Source organism: Oncorhynchus gorbuscha, linkage group LG21 (genome assembly GCF_021184085.1).
Source record: "Oncorhynchus gorbuscha isolate QuinsamMale2020 ecotype Even-year linkage group LG21, OgorEven_v1.0, whole genome shotgun sequence".
Lineage (NCBI taxonomy): Eukaryota > Metazoa > Chordata > Actinopteri > Salmoniformes > Salmonidae > Oncorhynchus > Oncorhynchus gorbuscha.
In genome coordinates this window covers 2,242,461-2,268,481 of record NC_060193.1, presented here as the reverse complement: position 1 = coordinate 2,268,481, position 26,021 = coordinate 2,242,461, and the positions used below count along the sequence as shown (strand labels likewise).

At 49.1% G+C, this 26,021-nt stretch overlaps 1 protein-coding gene across 2 annotated transcripts in view; it reads right to left on the bottom strand.

Moving 5' to 3' along the window:
- The window catches only part of LOC124008909 (F-box/WD repeat-containing protein 7-like), a 78,959-nt gene that overhangs the window by 24,834 nt on the left and 28,104 nt on the right, over positions 1-26,021 (bottom strand). For both annotated transcript variants that reach the window (XM_046320506.1, XM_046320507.1), the window contains 4 exons: positions 23,441-23,575; positions 17,095-17,218; positions 12,075-12,211; positions 3,458-3,571 (listed from right to left, as the gene is read on the bottom strand). In XM_046320506.1, the coding sequence (XP_046176462.1) occupies positions 3,458-3,571; positions 12,075-12,211; positions 17,095-17,218; positions 23,441-23,575 (510 nt within the window). The remainder of the gene's footprint in view (positions 1-3,457; positions 3,572-12,074; positions 12,212-17,094; positions 17,219-23,440; positions 23,576-26,021) is intronic.

Genomic DNA, 26,021 nt, shown 5'->3' with positions numbered 1-26,021 from the left:
TGGTAGGGACAGTCAAGCAGAGAGAGAGACCTCATGACAGTCAGCTGGTAGGGACAGTCAAGCAGAGAGAGAGACCTCATGACAGTCAGCTGGTAGGGACAGTCAAGCAGAGAGAGAGAGACCTCATGACAGTCAGCTGGTAGGGACAGTCAAGCAGAGAGAGAGAGACCTCATGACAGTCAGCTGGTAGGGACAGTCAAGCAGAGAGAGAGAGACCTCATGACAGTCAGCTGGTAGGGACAGTCAAGCAGAGTGGGAAGAGAGATACTTCATGACAGTCAGCTGGTAGGGACAGTCAAGCAGAGAGAGAGAGACCTCATGACAGTCAGCTGGTAGGGACAGTCAAGCAGAGAGACCTCATGACAGTCAGCTGGTAGGGACATTCAAGCAGAGAGACCTCATGACAGTCAGCTGGTAGGGACAGTCAAGCAGAGTGGGAAGAGAGATACTTCATGACAGTCAGCTGGTAGGGACAGTCAAGCAGAGAGAGAGAGACCTCATGACAGTCAGCTGGTAGGGACAGTCAAGCAGAGAGACCTCATGACAGTCAGCTGGTAGGGACATTCAAGCAGAGAGACCTCATGACAGTCAGCTGGTAGGGACAGTCAAGCAGAGAGAGAGAGACCTCATGACAGTCAGCTGGTAGGGACAGTCAAGCAGAGAGAGAGAGACCTCATGACAGTCAGCTGGTAGGGACAGTCAAGCAGAGTGGGAAGAGAGATACTTCATGACAGTCAGCTGGTAGGGACAGTCAAGCAGAGAGAGAGAGACCTCATGACAGTCAGCTGGTAGGGACAGTCAAGCAGAGAGACCTCATGACAGTCAGCTGGTAGGGACATTCAAGCAGAGAGACCTCATGACAGTCAGCTGGTAGGGACAGTCAAGCAGAGTGGGAAGAGAGCTACTTCATGACAGTCAGCTGGTAGGGACAGTCAAGCAGAGAGAGAGAGACCTCATGACAGTCAGCTGGTAGGGACAGTCAAGCAGAGAGACCTCATGACAGTCAGCTGGTAGGGACATTCAAGCAGAGAGACCTCATGACAGTCAGCTGGTAGGGACAGTCAAGCAGAGAGACCTCATGACAGTCAGCTGGTAGGGACAGTCAAGCAGAGAGAGAGACATGACAGTCAGCTGGTAGGGACAGTCAAGCAGAGTGGGAAGAGAGAGACCTCATGACAGTCAGCTGGTAGGGACAGTCAAGCAGAGTGGGAAGAGAGAGACCTCATGACAGTCAGCTGGTAGGGACAGTCAGCAGAGTGGGAAGAGAGCGACCTCATGACAGTCAGCAGAGTGGGAAGAGAGAGACCTCATGACAGTCAGCAGAGTGGGAAGAGAGCGACCTCATGACAGTCAGCAGAGTGGGAAGAGAGCGACCTCATGACAGTCAGCTGGTAGGGACAGTCAGCAGAGTGGGAAGAGAGCGACCTCATGACAGTCAGCAGAGTGGGAAGAGAGCGACCTCCTGACAGTCAGCAGAGTGGGAAGAGAGAGACCTCATGACAGTCAGCAGAGTGGGAAGAGAGAGACCTCCTGACAGTCAGCTGGTAGGGACAGTCAGCAGAGTGGGAAGAGAGAGACCTCATGACAGTCAGCAGAGTGGGAAGAGAGCGAGGGAGACGTGTTGACAGTCAGCTGGTAGGGAAGAGAGCGAGGGAGACGTGTTGACAGTCAGCTGGTAGGGACAGTCAGCAGAGTGGGAAGAGAGCGAGGGAGACGTGTTGACAGTCAGCTGGTAGGGAAGAGAGCGACCTCATGACAGTCAGCTGGTAGGGAAGAGAGCGAGGGAGACGTGTTGACAGTCAGCAGAGAGGGAAGAGAGCGAGGGAGACGTGTTGACAGTCAGCAGAGAGGGAAGAGAGCGAGGGAGACGTGTTGACAGTCAGCAGAGAGGGAAGAGAGCGAGGGAGACGTGTTGACAGTCAGCAGAGAGGGAAGAGAGCGAGGGAGACGTGTTGACAGTCAGCAGAGAGGGAAGAGAGCGAGGGAGACGTGTTGACTTCTGGCTCATTCATGGATTTCCTAGAAGGATTTTAAGTTCAAGTCCATTTTTGAGCTCCTTACTCAATGTTTGTTTAATCCTGTTGACCCCAATGAACCAATCCTCCTGAGTAAAACACAGGGTAGCAGTGTGACTATCAGTCTTACCCACAGGGTAGCAGTGTGGATATCAGTCTTACCAACAGGGTAGCAGTGTGACTATCAGTCTTACCCACAGGGTAGCAGTGTGGATATCAGTCTTACCAACAGGGTAGCAGTGTGACTATCAGTCTTACCCACAGGGTAGCAGTGTGGATATCAGTCTTACCAACAGGGTAGAAGTGTGACTATCAGTCTTACCCACAGGGTAGCAGTGTGGATATCAGTCTTACCAACAGGGTAGAAGTGTGACTATCAGTCTTACCCACAGGGTAGCAGTGTGGATATCAGTCTTACCCACAGGGTAGCAGTGTGACTATCAGTCTTACCCACAGGGTAGCAGTGTGACTATCAGTCTTACCCACAGGGTAGCAGTGTGGATATCAGTCTTACCCACAGGGTAGCAGTGTGACTATCAGTCTTACCCACAGGGTAGCAGTGTGACTATCAGTCTTACCAACAGGGTAGCAGTGTGACTATCAGTCTTACCCACAGGGTAGCAGTGTGACTATCAGTCTTACCCACAGGGTAGCAGTGTGACTATCAGTCTTACCAACAGGGTAGCAGTGTGACTATCAGTCTTACCCACAGGGTAGCAGTGTGACTATCAGTCTTACCCACAGGGTATCAGTGTGACCATCAGTCTTACCCACAGGGTAGCAGTGTGACCATCAGTCTTACCCACAGGGTAGCAGTGTGACCATCAGTCTTACCCACAGGGTAGCAGTGTGACTATCAGTCTTACCCACAGGGTAGCAGTGTGACTATCAGTCTTACCCACAGGGTAGCAGTGTGACTATCAGTCTTACCAACAGGGTAGCAGTGTGGATATCAGTCTTACCCACAGGGTAGCAGTGTGACTATCAGTCTTACCCACAAGGTAGCAGTGTGACTATCAGTCTTACCCACAGGGTAGCAGTGTGACTATCAGTCTTACCCACAGGGTAGCAGTGTGACTATCAGTCTTACCCACAGGGTAGCAGTGTGGATATCAGTCTTACCCACAGGGTAGCAGTGTGACTATCAGTCTTACCCACAGGGTAGCAGTGTGACTATCAGTCTTACCCACAGGGTAGCAGTGTGACTATCAGTCTTACCCACAGGGTAGCAGTGTGACTATCAGTCTTACCCACAGGGTAGCAGTGTGGATATCAGTCTTACCCACAGGGTTGCAGTGTGACTATCAGTCTTACCAACAGGGTAGCAGTGTGACTATCAGTCTTACCAACAGGGTAGCAGTGTGACTATCAGTCTTACCCACAGGGTAGCAGTGTGGATATCAGTCTTACCCACAGGGTAGCAGTGTGGATATCAGTCTTACCTTGCTGGTCAGGGCAGACCAGACTTTCAGACTGTTGTCATCAGATCCACTGACGATGAGGTCACCACAGAACTGCAGACATGTGATCACATGATCATCGTGACCCTTCAGGACCTGTGAGGGGGGAAGGGAGGGGGCATTGTGAGTTATAGGATTGGTAAGGAAGAGATTAAACGAATACAACAAGCTTTTAATCCAAGTTAGAACTGTATCCACATACGGAAACCGTTTAGGAACCAAACCGAGGAACAGTTTCTATATCTGAGAAATTTAGCGTCACTCTGTTTTAAAAACGGTTAGCGGCAGAATCGGCGTAGTGAACACACACCTGTATACCTTTACCTGACCCCTCAACACACACACACACACACCTGTATACCTTTACCTGACCCCTCAACACACACACACACACACCTGTATACCTTTACCTGACCCCTCAACACACACACACACACACCTGTATACCTTTACCTGACCCCTCAACACACACACACACCTGTATACCTTTACCTGACCCCTCAACACACACACACACACACCTGTATACCTTTACCTGACCCCTCAACACACACCTGTATACCTTTACCTGACCCCTCAACACACACACACACCTGTATACCTTTACCTGACCCCTCAACACACACCTGTATACCTTTACCTGACCCCTCAACACACACACACACCTGTATACCTTTACCTGACCCCTCAACACACACCTGTATACCTTTACCTGACCCCTCAACACACACCTGTATACCTTTACCTGACCCCTCAACACACACCTGTATACCTTTACCTGACCCCTCAACACACACCTGTATACCTTTACCTGACCCCTCAACACACACACACCTGTATACCTTTACCTGACCCCTCAACACACACACACCTGTATACCTTTACCTGACCCCTCAACACACACACACCTGTATACCTTTACCTGACCCTCAACACACACACACCTGTATACCTTTACCTGACCCCTCAACACACACACACCTGTATACCTTTACCTGACCCCTCAACACACACACACCTGTATACCTTTACCTGACCCCTCAACACACACACACCTGTATACCTTTACCTGACCCCTCAACACACACACACCTGTATACCTTTACCTGACCCCTCAACACACACACACCTGTATACCTTTACCTGACCCCTCAACACACACACACCTGTATACCTTTACCTGACCCTCAACACACACACACCTGTATACCTTTACCTGACCCCTCAACACACACACCTGTATACCTTTACCTGACCCCTCAACACACACACACCTGTATACCTTTACCTGACCCCTCAACACACACACACCTGTATACCTTTACCTGACCCCTCAACACACACACACCTGTATACCTTTACCTGACCCCTCAACACACACACACCTGTATACCTTTACCTGACCCCTCAACACACACACACCTGTATACCTTTACCTGACCCCTCAACACACACACCTGTATACCTTTACCTGACCCCTCAACACACACACACCTGTATACCTTTACCTGACCCCTCAACACACACACACCTGTATACCTTTACCTGACCCCTCAACACACACACACCTGTATACCTTTACCTGACCCCTCAACACACACACACCTGTATACCTTTACCTGACCCCTCAACACACACTCACCTGTATACCTTTACCTGACCCCTCAACACACACACACCTGTATACCTTTACCTGACCCCTCAACACACACTCACCTGTATACCTTTACCTGACCCCTCAACACACACTCACCTGTATACCTTTACCTGACCCCTCAACACACACCTGTATACCTTTACCTGACCCCTCAACACACACACACCTGTATACCTTTACCTGACCCCTCACACACACACACCTGTATACCTTTGACCCCTCAACACACACACACCTGTATACCTTTACCTGACCCCTCAACACACACACACCTGTATACCTTTACCTGACCCCTCAACACACACACACCTGTATACCTTTACCTGACCCCTCAACACACACACACCTGTATACCTTTACCTGACCCCTCAACACACACACACACCTGTATACCTTTACCTGACCCCTCAACACACACACACCTGTATACCTTTACCTGACCCCTCAACACACACACACCTGTATACCTTTACCTGACCCCTCAACACACACACACCTGTATACCTTTACCTGACCCCTCAACACACACTCACCTGTATACCTTTACCTGACCCCTCAACACACACACACACCTGTATACCTTTACCTGACCCCTCTGTATACCTTACCTGACCCCTCAACACACACACCTGTATACCTTTACCTGACCCCTCAACACACACACACCTGTATACCTTTACCTGACCCCTCAACACACACACACCTGTATACCTTTACCTGACCCCTCAACACACACTCACCTGTATACCTTTACCTGACCCCTCAACACACACTCACCTGTATACCTTTACCTGACACTCCCTCAACACACACTCACCTGTATACCTTTACCTGACCCCTCAACACACACTCACCTGTATACCTTTACCTGACCCCTCAACACACACTCACCTGTATACCTTTACCTGACCCCTCAACACACACTCACCTGTATACCTTTACCTGACACCTCAACACTGACCCCTCACACACCTGTATACCTTTACCTGACCCCTCAACACACACACACCTGTATACCTTTACCTGACCCCTCAACACACACTCACCTGTATACCTTTACCTGACCCCTCAACACACACTCACCTGTATACCTTTACCTGACCCCTCAACACACACTCACCTGTATACCTTTACCTGACCCCTCAACACACACTCACCTGTATACCTTTACCTGACCCCTCAACACACACTCACCTGTATACCTTTACCTGACCCCTCAACACACACTCACCTGTATACCTCAACACAGTGGGACTCACCTGTATACCTTTACCTGACCCCTCAACACACACTCACCTGTATACCTTTACCTGACCCCTCAACACACACACACCTGTATACCTTTACCTGACCCCTCAACACACACTCACCTGTATACCTTTACCTGACCCCTCACACACACACCTGTATACCTTTACCTGACCCCTCAACACACACTCACCTGTATACCTTTACCTGACCCCTCAACACACACTCACCTGTATACCTTTACCTGACCCCTCACTCACCACACACTCACCTGTATACCTTTACCTGACCCCTCAACACACACTCACCTGTATACCTTTACCTGACCCCTCAACCTCACTCACCTGTATACCTTTACCTGACCCTCAACACACTCACCTGTATACCTTTACCTGACCCCTCAACACACACACCTGTATACCTTTACCTGACCCCTCAACACACACACACCTGTATACCTTTACCTGACCCCTCAACACACTCACCTGTATACCTTTACCTGACCCCTCAACACACACACACCTGTATACCTTTACCTGACCCCTCAACACACACACACCTGTATACCTTTACCTGACCCCTCAACACACACACACCTGTATACCTTTACCTGACCCCTCAACACACACTCACCTGTATACCTTTACCTGACCCCTCAACACACACTCACCTGTATACCTTTACCTGACCCCTCAACACACACTCACCTGTATACCTTTACCTGACCCCTCAACACACACCTGTATACCTTTACCTGACACCTCACACACCTGTATACCTTTACCTGACACACACACACCTGTATACCTTTACCTGACCCCTCAACACACACTCACCTGTATACCTTTACCTGACCCCTCAACACACACTCACCTGTATACCTTTACCTGACCCCTCAACACACACTCACCTGTATACCTTTACCTGACCCCTCAACACACACTCACCTGTATACCTTTACCTGACCCCTCAACACACACTCACCTGTATACCTTTACCTGACCCCTCAACACACTCACCTGTATACCTTTACCTGACCCCTCAACACACACACACCTGTATACCTTTACCTGACCCCTCAACACACACACACCTGTATACCTTTACCTGACCCCTCAACACACACACCTGTATACCTTTACCTGACCCCTCAACACACACACACCTGTATACCTTTACCTGACCCCTCAACACACTCACCTGTATACCTTTACCTGACCCCTCAACACACACACACCTGTATACCTTTACCTGACCCCTCAACACACACACACCTGTATACCTTTACCTGACCCCTCAACACACACACCTGTATACCTTTACCTGACCCCTCAACACACACTCACCTGTATACCTTTACCTGACCCCTCAACACACACTCACCTGTATACCTTTACCTGACCCCTCAACACACACTCACCTGTATACCTTTACCTGACCCCTCAACACACACCTGTATACCTTTACCTGACCCCTCAACACACACACACACACACACCTGTATACCTTTACCTGACCCCTCAACACACACTCACCTGTATACCTTTACCTGACCCCTCAACACACACTCACCTGTATACCTTTACCTGACCCCTCAACACACACTCACCTGTATACCTTTACCTGACCCCTCAACACACACTCACCTGTATACCTTTACCTGACCCCTCAACACACACTCACCTGTATACCTTTACCTGACCCCTCAACACACACACACCTGTATACCTTTACCTGACTCCTCAACACACACACCTCTGTATACCTTTACCTGACCCCTCAACACACACACCTGTATACCTTTACCTGACCCCTCAACACACACACACCTGTATACCTTTACCTGACCCCTCAACACACACACCTGTATACCTTTACCTGACCCCTCAACACACACACCTGTATACCTTTACCTGACCCCTCAACACACACTCACCTGTATACCTTTACCTGACCCCTCAACACACACACACACCTGTATACCTTTACCTGACCCCTCAACACACACACACCTGTATACCTTTACCTGACTCCTCAACACACACACACACCTGTATACCTTTACCTGACCCTCAACACACACACACACACACACACACACACACACACACACACACACACACACACACACACACACACACACACACACACACACACACACACACACACACACACACACGTATACCTTTACCTGACCCCTCAACACACACACACACACACACACACACCTGTATACCTTTACCTGACCCCTCAACACACACACACACACTCACCTGTATACCTTTACCTGACCCCTCAACACACACACACACACTCACCTGTATACCTTTACCTGACCCCTCAACACACACACACCTGTATACCTTTACCTGACCCCTCAACACACACACACACCTGTATACCTTTACCTGACCCCTCAACACACACACACCTGTATACCTTTACCTGACCCCTCAACACACACACACACACTCACCTGTATACCTTTACCTGACCCCTCAACACACACACACACACTCACCTGTATACCTTTACCTGACCCCTCAACACACACACACCTGTATACCTTTACCTGACCCCTCAACACACACACACACCTGTATACCTTTACCTGACCCCTCAACACACACACACCTGTATACCTTTACCTGACCCCTCAACACACACACCTCTGTATACCTTTACCTGACCCCTCAACACACACCTACCTGTATACCTTTACCTGACCCCTCAACACACACACACCTGTATACCTTTACCTGACCCCTCAACACACACACACCTGTATACCTTTACCTGACCCCTCAACACACACTCACCTGTATACCTTTACCTGACCCCTCAACACACACACACCTGTATACCTTTACCTGACTCCTCAACACACACACCTCTGTATACCTTTACCTGACCCCTCAACACACACAGACCTGTATACCTTTACCTGACCCCTCAACACACACACACCTGTATACCTTTACCTGACCCCTCAACACACACACCTCTGTATACCTTTACCTGACCCCTCAACACACACACCTCTGTATACCTTTACCTGACCCCTCAACACACACACACCTGTATACCTTTACCTGACCCCTCAACACACACACACCTGTATACCTTTACCTGACCCCTCAACACACACACACCTGTATACCTTTACCTGACCCCTCAACACACACACCTCTGTATACCTTTACCTGACCCCTCAACACACACACCTCTGTATACCTTTACCTGACCCTCAACACACACACACCTGTATACCTTTACCTGACCCCTCAACACACACACACCTGTATACCTTTACCTGACCCCTCAACACACACTCACCTGTATACCTTTACCTGACCCCTCAACACACACCTACCTGTATACCTTTACCTGACCCTCAACACACACACACACACACACACACACACACACACACACACACACACACACACACACACACACACACACACACACACACACACACACACACACACACACACACACACACACACACACACGTATACCTTTACCTGACCCCTCAACACACACACACACACTCACCTGTATACCTTTACCTGACCCCTCAACACACACACACCTCTGTATACCTTTACCTGACCCCTCAACACACACACCTCTGTATACCTTTACCTGACCCCTCAACACACACACACCTGTATACCTTTACCTGACCCCTCAACACACACACACCTGTATACCTTTACCTGACCCCTCAACACACACACACCTGTATACCTTTACCTGACCCCTCAACACACACACACACACACCTGTATACCTTTACCTGACCCCTCAACACACACACACACACTCACCTGTATACCTTTACCTGACCCCTCAACACACACACACCTGTATACCTTTACCTGACCCCTCAACACACACACACCTCTGTATACCTTTACCTGACCCCTCAACACACACACACACCTGTATACCTTTACCTGACCCCTCAACACACACACACACACACACCTGTATACCTTTACCTGACCCCTCAACACACACACACACCTCTGTATACCTTTACCTGACCCCTCAACACACACACACACCTGTATACCTTTACCTGACCCCTCAACACACACACACACACCTGTATACCTTTACCTGACCCCTCAACACACACACACCTCTGTATACCTTTACCTGACCCCTCAACACACACCCACACCTGTATACCTTTACCTGACCCCTCAACACACACACACCTCTGTATACCTTTACCTGACCCCTCAACACACACCCACACCTGTATACCTTTACCTGACCCCTCACACACACCTGTATACCTTTACCTGACCACACACACACACACACACACACACACACACACATACCTTTACCTGACCCTCACACACACACACACTGTATACCTTTACCTGACCCCTCAACACACACACACACACACACACACACACCTGTATACCTTTACCTGACCCCTCAACACACACACACACTCACCTGTATACCTTTACCTGACCCCTCAAACACACACACACTCTGTATACCTTTACCTGACCCCTCAACACACACACCTCTGTATACCTTTACCTGACCCCTCAACACACACACACCTGTATACCTTTACCTGACCCCTCAACACACACACACCTGTATACCTTTACCTGACCCCTCAACACACACACACACACACACACCTGTATACCTTTACCTGACCCCTCAACACACACACACACACTCACCTGTATACCTTTACCTGACCCCTCAACACACACACACCTGTATACCTTTACCTGACCCCTCAACACACACACACCTCTGTATACCTTTACCTGACCCCTCAACACACACACACACCTGTATACCTTTACCTGACCCCTCAACACACACACACACACACACCTGTATACCTTTACCTGACCCCTCAACACACACACACCTCTGTATACCTTTACCTGACCCCTCAACACACACACACACCTGTATACCTTTACCTGACCCCTCAACACACACACACACCTGTATACCTTTACCTGACCCCTCAACACACACACACCTCTGTATACCTTTACCTGACCCCTCAACACACACCCACACCTGTATACCTTTACCTGACCCCTCAACACACACACACCTCTGTATACCTTTACCTGACCCCTCAACACACCCATACCTGTATACCTTTACCTGACCCCTCAACACACACACACCTGTATGCCTTTACCTGACCACCCAGAGTGAGGTGATATCTCCAGTCCTCTCTATATAATACCTTAGGTGAGGTGATATCTCCAGTCCTCTCTATATAATACCTTAGGTGAGGTGATATCCCCAGTCCTCTCTATATAATACCTTAGGTGAGGTGATATCTCCAGTCCTCTCTATATAATATCTTAGGTGAGGTGATATCTCCAGTCCTCTCTATATAATACCTTAGGTGAGGTGATATCCCCAGTCCTCTCTATATAATACCTTAGGTGAGGTGATATCCCCAGTCCTCTCTATATAATACCTTAGGTGAGGTGATATCCCCAGTCCTCTATATATAATACCTTAGGTGAGGTGATATCCCCAGTCATCTCTATATAATACCTTAGGTGAGGTGATATCTCCAGTCCTCTCTATATAATACCTTAGGTGAGGTGATATCCCCAGTCCTCTCTATATAATACCTTAGGTGAGGTGATATCCCCAGTCCTCTATATATAATACCTTAGGTGAGGTGATATCTCCAGTCCTCCAGTTGCTCTCTATCCGGTGTTGTTGTACGTAGGCACTCTTCCAGGGGGAGTGGAGGAACCCAGGTTTTAGAGTCTTCCTCCTCTGAACAACCAGGGACTCTTCTATACCTGGGAACACAGGGTTAAGTTACTATCAGAATATACTTCATTTATAGAACCTATATACTTACACACACATTAAGACATAAATGAGGCGTTAGCAATAGCATTGTCACAAAGAGAGCGATACAGAGGGGACAAAAAAGAAATGAAGAACTAACATCAAGCATCTTCGCTATCGCTAGCCCCTATAGCTCATTGGTATGGAGGTAATATAATGCTATCGCTAGCCCCTATAGCTCATTGGTATGGAGGTAATATAATGCTATCGCTAGCCCCTATAGCTCATTGGTATGGAGGTAATATAATGCTATCGCTAGCCCCTATAGCTCATTGGTATGGAGGTAATATAATGCTATCGCTAGCCCCTATAGCTCATTGGTATGGAGGTAATATAATGCTATCGCTAGCCCCTATAGCTCATTGGTATGGAGGTAATATAATGCTATCGCTAGCCCCTATAGCTCATTGGTATGGAGGTAATATAATGCTATCGCTAGCCCCTATAGCTCATTGGTATGGAGGTAATATAATGAAATGCTAGCCCCTATAGCTCATTGGTATGGAGGTAATATAATGCTATCGCTAGCCCCTATAGCTCATTGGTATGGAGGTAATATAATGCTAACGCTAGCCCCTATAGCTCATTGGTATGGAGGTAATATAATGCTATCGCTAGCCCCTATAGCTCATTGGTATGGAGGTAATATAATGCTATCGCTAGCCCCTATAGCTCATTGGTATGGAGGTAATATAATGCTATCACTAGCCCCTATAGCTCATTGGTATGGAGGTAATATAATGCTATCGCTAGCCCCTATAGCACATTGGTATGGACGTAATATAATGCTAACGCTAGCTCCTATAGCTCATTGGTATGGAGGTAATATAATGCTATCGCTAGCCCCTATAGCTCATTGGTATGGAGGTAATATAATGCTATCGCTAGCCCCTAAAGCTTATTGGTATGGAGGTAATATAATGCTAACGCTAGCCCCTATAGCACATTGGTATGGACGTAATATAATGCTAACGCTAGCCCCTATAGCTCATTGGTATGGAGGTAATATAATGCTAACGCTAGCCCCTATAGCACATTGGTATGGAGGTAATATAATGCAAGCTGCTCTCTCGTTGGTACACTACATTACCAAAGGTATGTGGACACCTGCTCATTGAACATCTCATTCCAAAATCATGGACATTAATATGGAGTTGGTCCTCCCCTTTGCTGCTATAACAGCCTCCTCTCTTCTGGGAAGGCTTTCCACTAGATGTTGGGACATTGCTGCTATAACAGCCTCCACTCTTCTGGGAAGGCTTTCCAATAGATGTTGGAACATTGCTGCAGGGACTTGCTTCCTTACAGCCACAAGAGCATTAGTGAGGTCGGTCACTGATGTTGGGAGATTAGACCTGGTTTGCAGTCGGCGTTCCAATTCATCCCAAAGGTGTTCGATGGGGTTGAGGTCAGGGCTCGGTGCAGGCCAGTCAAGTTCTTCCACACCGATCTCAACAAAGCATTTTTGTATGGAACTCGCTTTGAGCACAGGGGCATATTCATGCTGAAACAGGAAAAGGACCTTCCCCAAACTGTTGCCATAAAGTTGGAAGCACAGAATCATCTAGAATGTTATTGTATTGCTGTAGCGTTAAGATTTCCCTTCACTGGAACTAAGGGGCCTGAACCATGAAAAACAACCCCAGACCATTATTCCTTCTCCACCAAACTTTACAGTAGGCACTATGCATTGGGGCAGGTAGCGTTCTACTGGCATCCGCCAAAACCAGATACGTCCGTCCATCACTACAGAGAACACGATTCCACTGCTCCAGAGCCCAATGGCGGCCAAGCTTTACACCTCTCCAGCCGACGCTTGGCATTGCTCATGGTAATCTTAGGCTTGTATGCGGCTGCTCGGCCACGGAAACCCATTTCATGAAGCTCCCGACGAACAGTTCTTGTGCTGACGTTGCTTCCAGAGGCAGTTTGGAACTCGGTAGTGAGTGTTGCAACCGAGGACAGATCATTTTTACGCGCTTCAGCGGTCCTGTTCTGTGAGCTTCTGTGGCCAACCACTTCGCGGCTGAGCCATCCTAGATGTCTCCACCTATCAATAACAGCTCTTACAGTTGACAAGGGCAGCTCTAGCAGGGTAGAAATTTGACTGACTTGTTGATAAGGTTTCACCCTATGACGGTGCCATGTTGAAAGTCACTGAACTCTTCATTACGGCCATTATACTGCCAATGTTTGTCTATGGAGATTGCATGGCCGTATGCTTGATTTTATACACCTGTCAGCAACGGGTGTGGCTGAAAGACAAATTCACTAATTTGAAGGGGTGTCCACAAACTTTTGTATACAGTATGTGAGTGTATGGCTGTAATGCTAACTGCCATTCCATAGGTATGGCTGTAATGCTAACTGCCATTCCATAGGTATGGCTGTAATGCTAACTGCCATTCCATAGGTATGGCTGTAATGCTAACTGCCATTCCATAGGTATGGCTGTAATGCTAACTGCCATTCCATAGGTATGGCTGTAATGCTAACTGCCATTCCATAGGTATGGCTGTAATGCTAACTGCCATTCCATAGGTATGGCTGTAATGCTAACTGCCATTCCATAGGTATGGCTGTAATGCTAACTGCTATTCCATTCCATTGGTATGGCTGTAATGCTAACTGCTATTCCATTCCATTGGTATGGCTGTAATGCTAACTGCTATTCCATTCCATTGGTATGGCTGTAATGCTAACTGCTATTCCATTCCATTGGTATGGCTGTAATGCTAACTGCTATTCCATTCCATTGGTATGGCTGTAATGCTAACTGCTATTCCATTCCATTGGTATGGCTGTAATGCTAACTGCTATTCCATTCCATAGGTATGGCTGTAATGCTAACTGCTATTCCATTGGTATGGCTGTAATGCTAACTGCTATTCCATAGGTATGGCTGTAATGCTAACTGCTATTCCATTCCATTGGTATGGCTGTAATGCTAACTGCTATTCCATTCCATTGGTATGGCTGTAATGCTAACTGCTATTCCATTCCATTGGTATGGCTGTAATGCTAACTGCTATTCCATTCCATTGGTATGGCTGTAATGCTAACTGCTATTCCATTCCATTGGTATGGCTGTAATGCTAACTGCTAGCTTCCATTCCATTGGTATGGCTGTAATGCTAACGCTAGCTGCCATTCCATTGGTATGGCTGTAATGCTAACTGCTATTCCATTCCATTGGTATGGCTGTAATGCTAACTGCTATTCCATTCCATTGGTATGGCTGTAATGCTAACTGCTATTCCATTCCATTGTATGGCTGTAATGCTAACTGCTATTCCATTCCATTGTATGGCTGTAATGCTAACTGCTATTCCATTCCATTGGTATGGCTGTAATGCTAACTGCTATTCCATTCCATTGGTATGGCTGTAATGCTAACTGCTATTCCATTCCATTGGTATGGCTGTAATGCTAACTGCTATTCCATTCCATTGGTATGGCTGTAATGCTAATGCTAGCTGCCATTCCATTGGTATGGCTGTAATGCTAACTGCTATTCCATTCCATTGTATGGCTGTAATGCTAACTGCTATTCCATTCCATTGGTATGGCTGTAATGCTAACGCTAGCTGCCATTCCATTGGTATGGCTGTAATGCTAACTGCTATTCCATTCCATTGGTATGGCTGTAATGCTAACTGCTATTCCATTCCATTGGTATGGCTGTAATGCTAACGCTAGCTGCCATTCCATTGGTATGGCTGTAATGCTAACGCTAGCTGCCATTCCATTGGTATGGCTGTAATGCTAACTGCTATTCCATTCCATTGGTATGGCTGTAATGCTAACTGCTATTCCATTCCATTGGTATGGCTGTAATGCTAACTGCTATTCCATTCCATTGTATGGCTGTAATGCTAACTGCTATTCCATTCCATTGGTATGGCTGTAATGCTAATGCTAGCTTCCATTCCATTGGTATGGCTGTAATGCTAATGCTAGCTTCCATTCCATTGGTATGGCTGTAATGCTAACTGCTATTCCATTCCATTGGTATGGCTGTAATGCTAACTGCTATTCCATTCCATTGGTATGGCTGTAATGCTAATGCTAGCTGCCATTCCATTGGTATGGCTGTAATGCTAATGCTAGCTGCCATTCCATTGGTATGGCTGTAATGCTAACGCTAGCTGCCATTCCATTGGTATGGCTGTAATGCTAACTGCTATTCCATTCCATTGGTATGGCTGTAATGCTAACGCTAGCTGCCATTCCATTGGTATGGCTGTAATGCTAACTGCTATTCCATTAGTATGGCTGTAATGCTAACTGCTATTCCATTGGTATGGCTGTAACGCTAGCTGCCATTCCATTAGTATGGCTGTAATGCTAACTGCTATTCCATTGGTATGGCTGTAACGCTAGCTGCCATTCCATTAGTATGGCTGTAATGCTAACTGCTATTCCATTGGTATGGCTGTAACGCTAGCTGCCATTCCATTAGTATGGCTGTAATGCTAACTGCTATTCCATTGGTATGGCTGTTATGTTAGTGGTGAATCCTAGCTGACTGGCAGAGAGCCCAGTGCTACTCACAGACGGATGCAGTGATAGGCTGTTGCAGCACTGCAGAGTGGAGGAGTGGTCAGGGTGTGTGTGTGTGTATTAAAAGGAGAGTTATGGTTTTTGCTCAGGTAGTTTTATATAAACGCCAGTGTGTGCCTTTACGTGAGGGGGTGTGTGTGGCTACAGAGATCCAATAATGAGTTCTACTATGTAAATCCATGGTGTGTGTGTGTGTACGTACCCTCCTCCTCGCTCCGTGTGCCTGTGCCTGTGCCTGTGCCTGTGTGTGTGTCTGTGTGATACATACCCTCCTCCCTACACTTCTCCCTCCACAGCAGGTTATCCTCAGCCAGTATCCTCCAATAGGAACAGGTCTGAGCAGCATGCATCAGATCTCTGGGCTCCAGGAACGTCAAGACATACAGGGCCAACTACAGGAGACACACAGTCATATCAACATCATGACACACAGGGCCAACTACAGGAGACACACAGTCATATAAACATCATGACACACAGGGCCAACTACAGGAGACACACAGTCATATCAACATCATGACACACAGGGCCAACTACAGGAGACACACAGTCATATCAACATCATGACACACAGGGCCAACTACAGGAGACACACAGTCATATCAACATCATGACACACAGGGCCAACTACAGGAGACACACAGTCATATCAACATCATGACACACAGGGCCAACTACAGGAGACACAGGGCCAACTACAGGAGACACACAGTCATATCAACATCATGACACACAGGGCCAACTACAGGAGGAGACACACAGTCATATCAACATCATGACACACAGGGCCAACTACAGGAGACACACAGGGCCAACTACAGGAGACACACAGTCATATCAACATCATGACACACAGGGCCAACTACAGGAGACACACAGGGCCAACTACAGGAGACACACAGTCATATCAACATCATGACACACAGGGCCAACTACAGGAGACACACAGTCATATCAACATCATGACACACAGGGCCAACTACAGGAGACACACAGTCATATCAACATCATGACACACAGGGCCAACTACAGGAGGAGACACACAGTCATATCAACATCATGACACACAGGGCCAACTACAGGAGACACACAGGGCCAACTACAGGAGACACACAGTCATATCAACATCATGACACACAGGGCCAACTACAGGAGACACACAGTCATATCAACATCATGACACACAGGGCCAACTACAGGAGACACACAGTCATATCAACATCATGACACACAGGGCCAACTACAGGAGACACACAGTCATATCAACATCATGACACACAGGGTCAACTACAGGAGACACACAGGGCCAACTACAGGAGACACACAGGGCCAACTACAGGAGACACACAGTCATATCAACATCATGACACACAGGGCCAACTACAGGAGACACACAGTCATATCAACATCATGACACACAGGGCCAACTACAGGAGACACACAGTCATATCAACATCATGACACACAGGGCCAACTACAGGAGACACACAGTCATATCAACATCATGACACACAGGGCCAACTACAGGAGACACACAGGGCCAACTACAGGAGACACACAGTCATATCAACATCATGACACACAGGGCCACCTACAGGAGACACACAGGGCCAACTACAGGAGACACACAGTCATATCAACATCATGACACACAGGGCCACCTACAGGAGACACACAGGGCCAACTACAGGAGACACACAGTCATATCAACATCATGACACACAGGGCCACCTACAGGAGACACACAGGGCCAACTACAGGAGACACACAGTCATATCAACATCATGACACACAGGGCCAACTACAGGAGACACACAGGGCCAACTACAGGAGACACACAGGGCCAACTACAGGAGACACACAGGGCCAACTCCAGGAGACACACAGTCATATCAACATCATGACACACAGGGCCAACTACAGGAGACACACAGGGCCAACTACAGGAGACACACAGGGCCAACTACAGGAGACACACAGTCATATCAACATCATGACACACAGGGCCAACTACAGGAGACACACAGGGCCAACTACAGGAGACACACAGTCATATCAACATCATGACACACAGGGCCAACTACAGGAGACACACAGGGCCAACTACAGGAGACACACAGGGCCAACTACAGGAGACACACAGTCATATCAACATCATGACACACAGGGCCAACTACAGGAGACACACAGGGCCAACTACAGGAGACACACAGTCATATCAACATCAAGACACACAGGGCCAACTCCAGGAGACACACAGTCATATCAACATCATGACACACAGTCATATCAACATCATGACACACAGGGCCAACTCCAGGAGACACACAGGGCCAACTCCAGGAGACACACAGGGCCAACTCCAGGAGACACACAGGGCCAACTCCAGGAGACACACAGGGCCAACTCCAGGAGACACACAGGGCCAACTCCAGGAGACACACAGGGCCAACTCCAGGAGACACACAGGGCCAACTCCAGGAGACACACAGGGCCAACTCCAGGAGACACACAGGGCCAACTCCAGGAGACACACAGGGCCAACTCCAGGAGACACACAGGGCCAACTACAGGAGACACACAGGGCCAACTACAGGAGACACACAGTCATATCAACATCAAGACACACAGGGCCACCTACAGGAGACACACAGGGCCACCTACAGGAGACACACAGGGCCAACTACAGGAGACACGCAGGGCCAACTACAGGAGACACACAGGGCCAACTACAGGAGACACACAGGGCCAACTACAGGAGACACACACAGGGCCAACTACAGGAGACACGCAGGGCCAACTACAGGAGACACACAGGGCCAACTACAGGAGACACACACACACAGGGCCAACTACAGGAGACACACAGGGCCAACTACAGGAGACACACAGGGCCAACTACAGGAGACACACGGGGCCAACTACAGGAGACACACAGGGCCAACTACAGGAGACACACAGGGCCAACTACAGGAGACACACACAGGGCCAACTACAGGAGACACACACAGGGCCAACTACAGGAGACACACACAGGGCCAACTACAGGAGACACACACAGGGCCAACTACAGGAGACAGATAGTCATATCAACATCATGACACACAGGGCCAACTACAGGAGACACGCAGGGCCAACTACAGGAGACACGCAGGGCCAACTACAGGAGACACACAGTCATATCAACATCATGACACACAGGGCCAACTACAGGAGACACGCAGGGCCAACTACAGGAGACACGCAGGGCCAACTACAGGAGACACGCAGGGCCAACTACAGGAGACACGCAGGGCCAACTACAGGAGACACGCAGGGCCAACTACAGGAGACATGCAGGGCCAACTACAAGAGACACGCAGGGCCAACTACAGGAGACACACAGTCATATCAACATCATGACACACAGGGCCAACTACAGGAGACACACAGGGCCAACTACAGGAGACACACAGGGCCAACTACAGGAGACACAGTCATATCAACATCATGACACACAGGGCCAACTACAGGAGACACGCAGGGCCAACTACAGGAGACACGCAGGGCCAACTACAGGAGACACACAGTCATATAAACATCATGACACACAGGGCCAACTACAGGAGGAGACACACAGGGCCAACTACAGGAGACACGCAGGGCCAACTACAGGAGACACAGTCATATCAACATCATGACACACAGGGCCAACTACAGGAGACACACAGGGCCAACTACAGGAGACACACAGGGCCAACTACAGGAGACACACAGTCATATCAACATCATGACACACAGGGCCAACTACAGGAGACACACAGGGCCAACTCCAGGAGACACACAGTCATATCAACATCATGACACACAGGGCCAACTACAGGAGGAGACACACAGGGCCAACTACAGGAGACACGCAGGGCCAACTACAGGAGACACAGTCATATCAACATCATGACACACAGGGCCAACTACAGGAGACACACAGGGCCAACTACAGGAGCCAGGGCCAACTACAGGAGACACACAGTCATATCAACATCATGACACACAGGGCCAACTACAGGAGACACGCAGGGCCAACTACAGGAGACATACAGGGCCAACTACAGGAGACACACAGTCATATCAACATCATGACACACAGGGCCAACTACAGGAGACACACAGGGCCAACTACAGGAGGAGAGACACACAGGGCCAACTACAGGAGGAGACACACAGGGCCAACTACAGGAGGAGACACACAGGGCCAACTACAGGAGGACACACACAGGGCCAACTACAGGAGGACACACACAGGGCCAACTACAGGAGACACAAACAGGGCCAACTACAGGAGACACACAGGGCCAACTACAGGAGACACGCAGGGCCAACTACAAGAGACACGCAGGGCCAACTACAGGAGACACACAGGGCCAACTACAGGAGACACACAGTCATATCAACATCATGACACGCAGGGCCAACTACAGGAGACACGCAGGGCCAACTACAGGAGACACGCAGGGCCAACTACAGGAGACACGCAGGGCCAACTACAGGAGACACGCAGGGCCAACTACAAGAGACACGCAGGGCCAACTACAGGAGACACACAGGGCCAACTACAGGAGACACACAGTCATATGAACATCATGACACACAGGGCCAACTACAGGAGACACACAGGGCCAACTACAGGAGGAGAGACACACAGGGCCAACTACAGGAGGAGAGACACACAGGGCCAACTACAGGAGGAGAGACACACAGGGCCAACTACAGGAGGAGACACACAGGGCCAACTACAGGAGGAGACACACAGGGCCAACTACAGGAGGACACACACAGGGCCAACTACAGGAGGACACACACAGGGCCAACTACAGGAGACACACACAGGGCCAACTACAGGAGACACACAGGGCCAACTACAGGAGACACGCAGGGCCAACTACAAGAGACACGCAGGGCCAACTACAGGAGACACACAGGGCCAACTACAGGAGACACACAGTCATATCAACATCATGACACGCAGGGCCAACTACAGGAGACACGCAGGGCCAACTACAGGAGACACGCAGGGCCAACTACAGGAGACACGCAGGGCCAACTACAGGAGACACGCAGGGCCAACTACAGGAGACACGCAGGGCCAACTACAAGAGACACGCAGGGCCAACTACAGGAGACACACAGGGCCAACTACAGGAGACACACAGTCATATCAACATCATGACACGCAGGGCCAACTACAGGAGACACGCAGGGCCAACTACAGGAGACACGCAGGGCCAACTACAGGAGACACACAGTCATATCAACATGACACGCAGGGCCAACTACAGGAGGAGACACACGCAGGGCCAACTACAGGAGGAGACACACGCAGGGCCAACTACAGGAGGAGAGACACGCAGGGCCAACTACAGGAGGAGAGACACGCAGGGCCAACTACAGGAGGAGAGACACGCAGGGCCAACTACAGGAGGAGAGACACGCAGGGCCAACTACAGGAGGAGACACACGCAGGAGGAGACACGCAGGGCCAACTACAGGAGGAGAGACACGCAGGGCCAACTACAGGAGGAGAGACACGCAGGGCCAACTACAGGAGGAGAGACACGCAGGGCCAACTACAGGAGGAGAGACACGCAGGGCCAACTACAGGAGGAGAGACACGCAGGGCCAACTACAGGAGGAGAGACACGCAGGGCCAACTACAGGAGGAGAGACACGCAGGGCCAACTACAGGAGGAGAGACACACAGGGCCAACTACAGGAGGAGAGACACGCAGGGCCAACTACAGGAGGAGAGACACGCAGGGCCAACTACAGGAGGAGAGACACGCAGGGCCAACTACAGGAGGAGAGACACGCAGGGCCAACTACAGGAGGAGAGACACACAGGGCCAACTACAGGAGGAGAGACACGCAGGGCCAACTACAGGAGGAGAGACACGCAGGGCCAACTACAGGAGGAGAGACACGCAGGGCCAACTACAGGAGGAGAGACACGCAGGGCCAACTACAGGAGGAGAGACACGCAGGGCCAACTACAGGAGGAGAGACACGACAGGGCCAACTACAGGAGGAGAGACACGCAGGGCCAACTACAGGAGGAGAGACACGCAGGGCCAACTACAGGAGGAGAGACACGCAGGGCCAACTACAGGAGGAGAGACACGCAGGGCCAACTACAGGAGGAGAGACACACAGGGCCAACTACAGGAGGAGAGACACACAGGGCCAACTACAGGAGGAGAGACACACAGGGCCAACTACAGGAGGAGAGACACACAGGGCCAACTACAGGAGGAGAGACACACAGGGCCAACTACAGGAGGAGAGACACACAGGGCCAACTACAGGAGGAGAGACACACAGGGCCAACTACAGGAGGAGAGACACACACGGCCAACTACAGGAGGAGAGACACACAGGGCCAACTACAGGAGGAGAGACACACAGGGCCAACTACAGGAGGAGAGACACACAGGGCCAACTACAGGAGGAGAGACACACAGGGCCAACTACAGGAGGAGACACACACAGGGCCAACTACAGGAGGAGACACAGTCATATCACTGACCGGATCACAACTCAGAAATATATGTGTGTGTGTGTGTGTGTGTGTGTCCTCTCACCTCTTTGGGCAGCAGGGAGATGAAGTCTCGTTGGAACTGAGGCTCAATAACCTGCATCATGTGCTTCACCTGATTGGACTCACAGCTGTCAATCAAGTCATCCAGAGCCAATAGGCGCTCAGGACCACTCCACGCCTACAGGAAGGGGGGAGGGGCATCAATACACATTTGATCAAAACGGTCATCAAGGCAAAAAGGGTGGCTACTTTGAAGAACCTCAAATATATCATTTGATTTGTTTAACACTTATTTTGGTTACGTGTAGAAGACTGAACACTGAGAATCAGAAAGATTAGCATTCCTTCCTTCCTTCATTAATACCCCAGAGAGAGAGAGGGTCCATTCATTAATACACCAGAACCAGAGGGAGAGAGGGTCCATTCATTAATACCCCAGAACCAGAGAGAGAGAGGGTCCATTCATTAATACACCAGAACCAGAGAGAGGGTCCATTCATTAATACACCAGAACCAGAGAGAGAGGGAGGGTCCATTCATTAATACCCCAGAACCAGAGAGAGGGAGGGTCCATTTATTAATACACCAGAACCAGAGAGAGGGAGGGGGAGGGTCCATTCATTAATACACCAGAACCAGAGAGAGGGTCCATTCATTAATACCCCAGAACCAGAGAGAGGGAGGGTCCATTCATTAATACACCAGAACCAGAGAGAGGGAGGGTCCATTCATTAATACACCAGAACCAGAGAGAGGGTCCATTCATTAATACCCCAGAACCAGAGAGAGAGAGGGTCCATTCATTAATACACCAGAACCAGAGAGAGGGTCCATTCATTAATACCCCAGAACCAGAGAGAGGGAGGGTCCATTCATTAATACACCAGAACCAGAGAGAGGGAGGGTCCATTTATTAATACCCCAGAACCAGAGAGAGAGGGAGGGTCCATTCATTAATACCCCAGAACCAGAGAGAGAGGGAGGGTCCATTCATTAATACCCCAGAACCAGAGAGAGAGGGAGGGTCCATTCATTAATACACCAGAACCAGAGAGAGGGTCCATTCATTAATACCCCAGAACCAGAGAGAGGGAGGGTCCATTCATTAATACCCCAGAACCAGAGAGAGAGGGAGGGTCCATTCATTAATACACCAGAACCAGAGAGAGGGAGGGTCCATTCATTAATACACCAGAACCAGAGAGAGAGAGGGTCCATTCATTAATACACCAGAACCAGAGAGGGAGGGTCCATTCATTAATACACCAGAACCAGAGAGAGGGTCCATTCATTAATACACCAGAACCAGAGAGAGGGTCCATTCATTAATACACCAGAACCAGAGAGAGAGGGAGGGTCCATTCATTAATACACCAGAACCAGAGAGAGGGAGGGTCCATTTATTAATACCCCAGAACCAGAGAGAGAGGGTCCATTCATTAATACACCAGAACCAGAGAGAGGGTCCATTCATTAATACACCAGAACCAGAGAGAGAGAGGGTCCATTCATTAATACACCAGAACCAGAGAGAGAGGGTCCATTCATTAATACACCAGAACCAGAGAGAGGGAGGGTCCATTCATTAATACACCAGAACCAGAGGGAGGGTCCATTCATTAATACACCAGAACCAGAGAGGGAGAGGGTCCATTCATTAATACCCCAGAACCAGAGAGAGAGAGGGTCCATTCATTAATACACCAGAACCAGAGAGGGAGGGTCCATTCATTAATACACCAGAACCAGAGAGAGAGGGAGGGTCCATTCATTAATACACCAGAACCAGAGAGAGGGTCCATTCATTAATACACCAGAACCAGAGAGAGAGGGAGGGTCCATTCATTAATACCCCAGAACCAGAGAGAGGGTCCATTCATTAATACACCAGAACCAGAGAGAGGGAGGGTCCATTCATTAATACACCAGAACCAGAGAGAGAGAGGGTCCATTCATTAATACACCAGAACCAGAGAGGAGAGGGTCCATTCATTAATACCCCAGAACCAGAGAGAGAGGGAGGGTCCATTCATTAATACACCAGAACCAGAGAGAGAGAGGGTCCATTCATTAATACACCAGAACCAGAGAGGGAGGGTCCATTCATTAATACCCCAGAACCAGAGAGAGAGAGAGGGTCCATTCATTAATACACCAGAACCAGAGAGAGGGTCCATTCATTAATACAGAACCAGAACATTCATTAATACACCAGAACCAGAGAGAGGGAGGGTCCATTCATTAATACACCAGAACCAGAGAGGAGGGTCCATTCATTAATACCCCAGAACCAGAGAGAGAGGGAGGGTCCATTCATTAATACACCAGAACCAGAGAACCAGAGGGAGGGTCCATTCATTAATACCAGAACCAGGGTCCATTCATTAATACCAGAAGAGAGAGGAGGGTCCATTCATTAATACACCAGAACCAGAGAGAGAGGGAGGGTCCATTCATTAATACCCCAGAACCAGAGAGAGAGAGGAGGGTCCATTTATTAATACCCCAGAACCAGAGAGAGAGGGAGGGTCCATTTATTAATACCCCAGAGAGAGGGAGGGTCCATTTATTAATACCCCAGAACCAGAGAGAGGGAGGGTCCATTTATTAATACCCCAGAACCA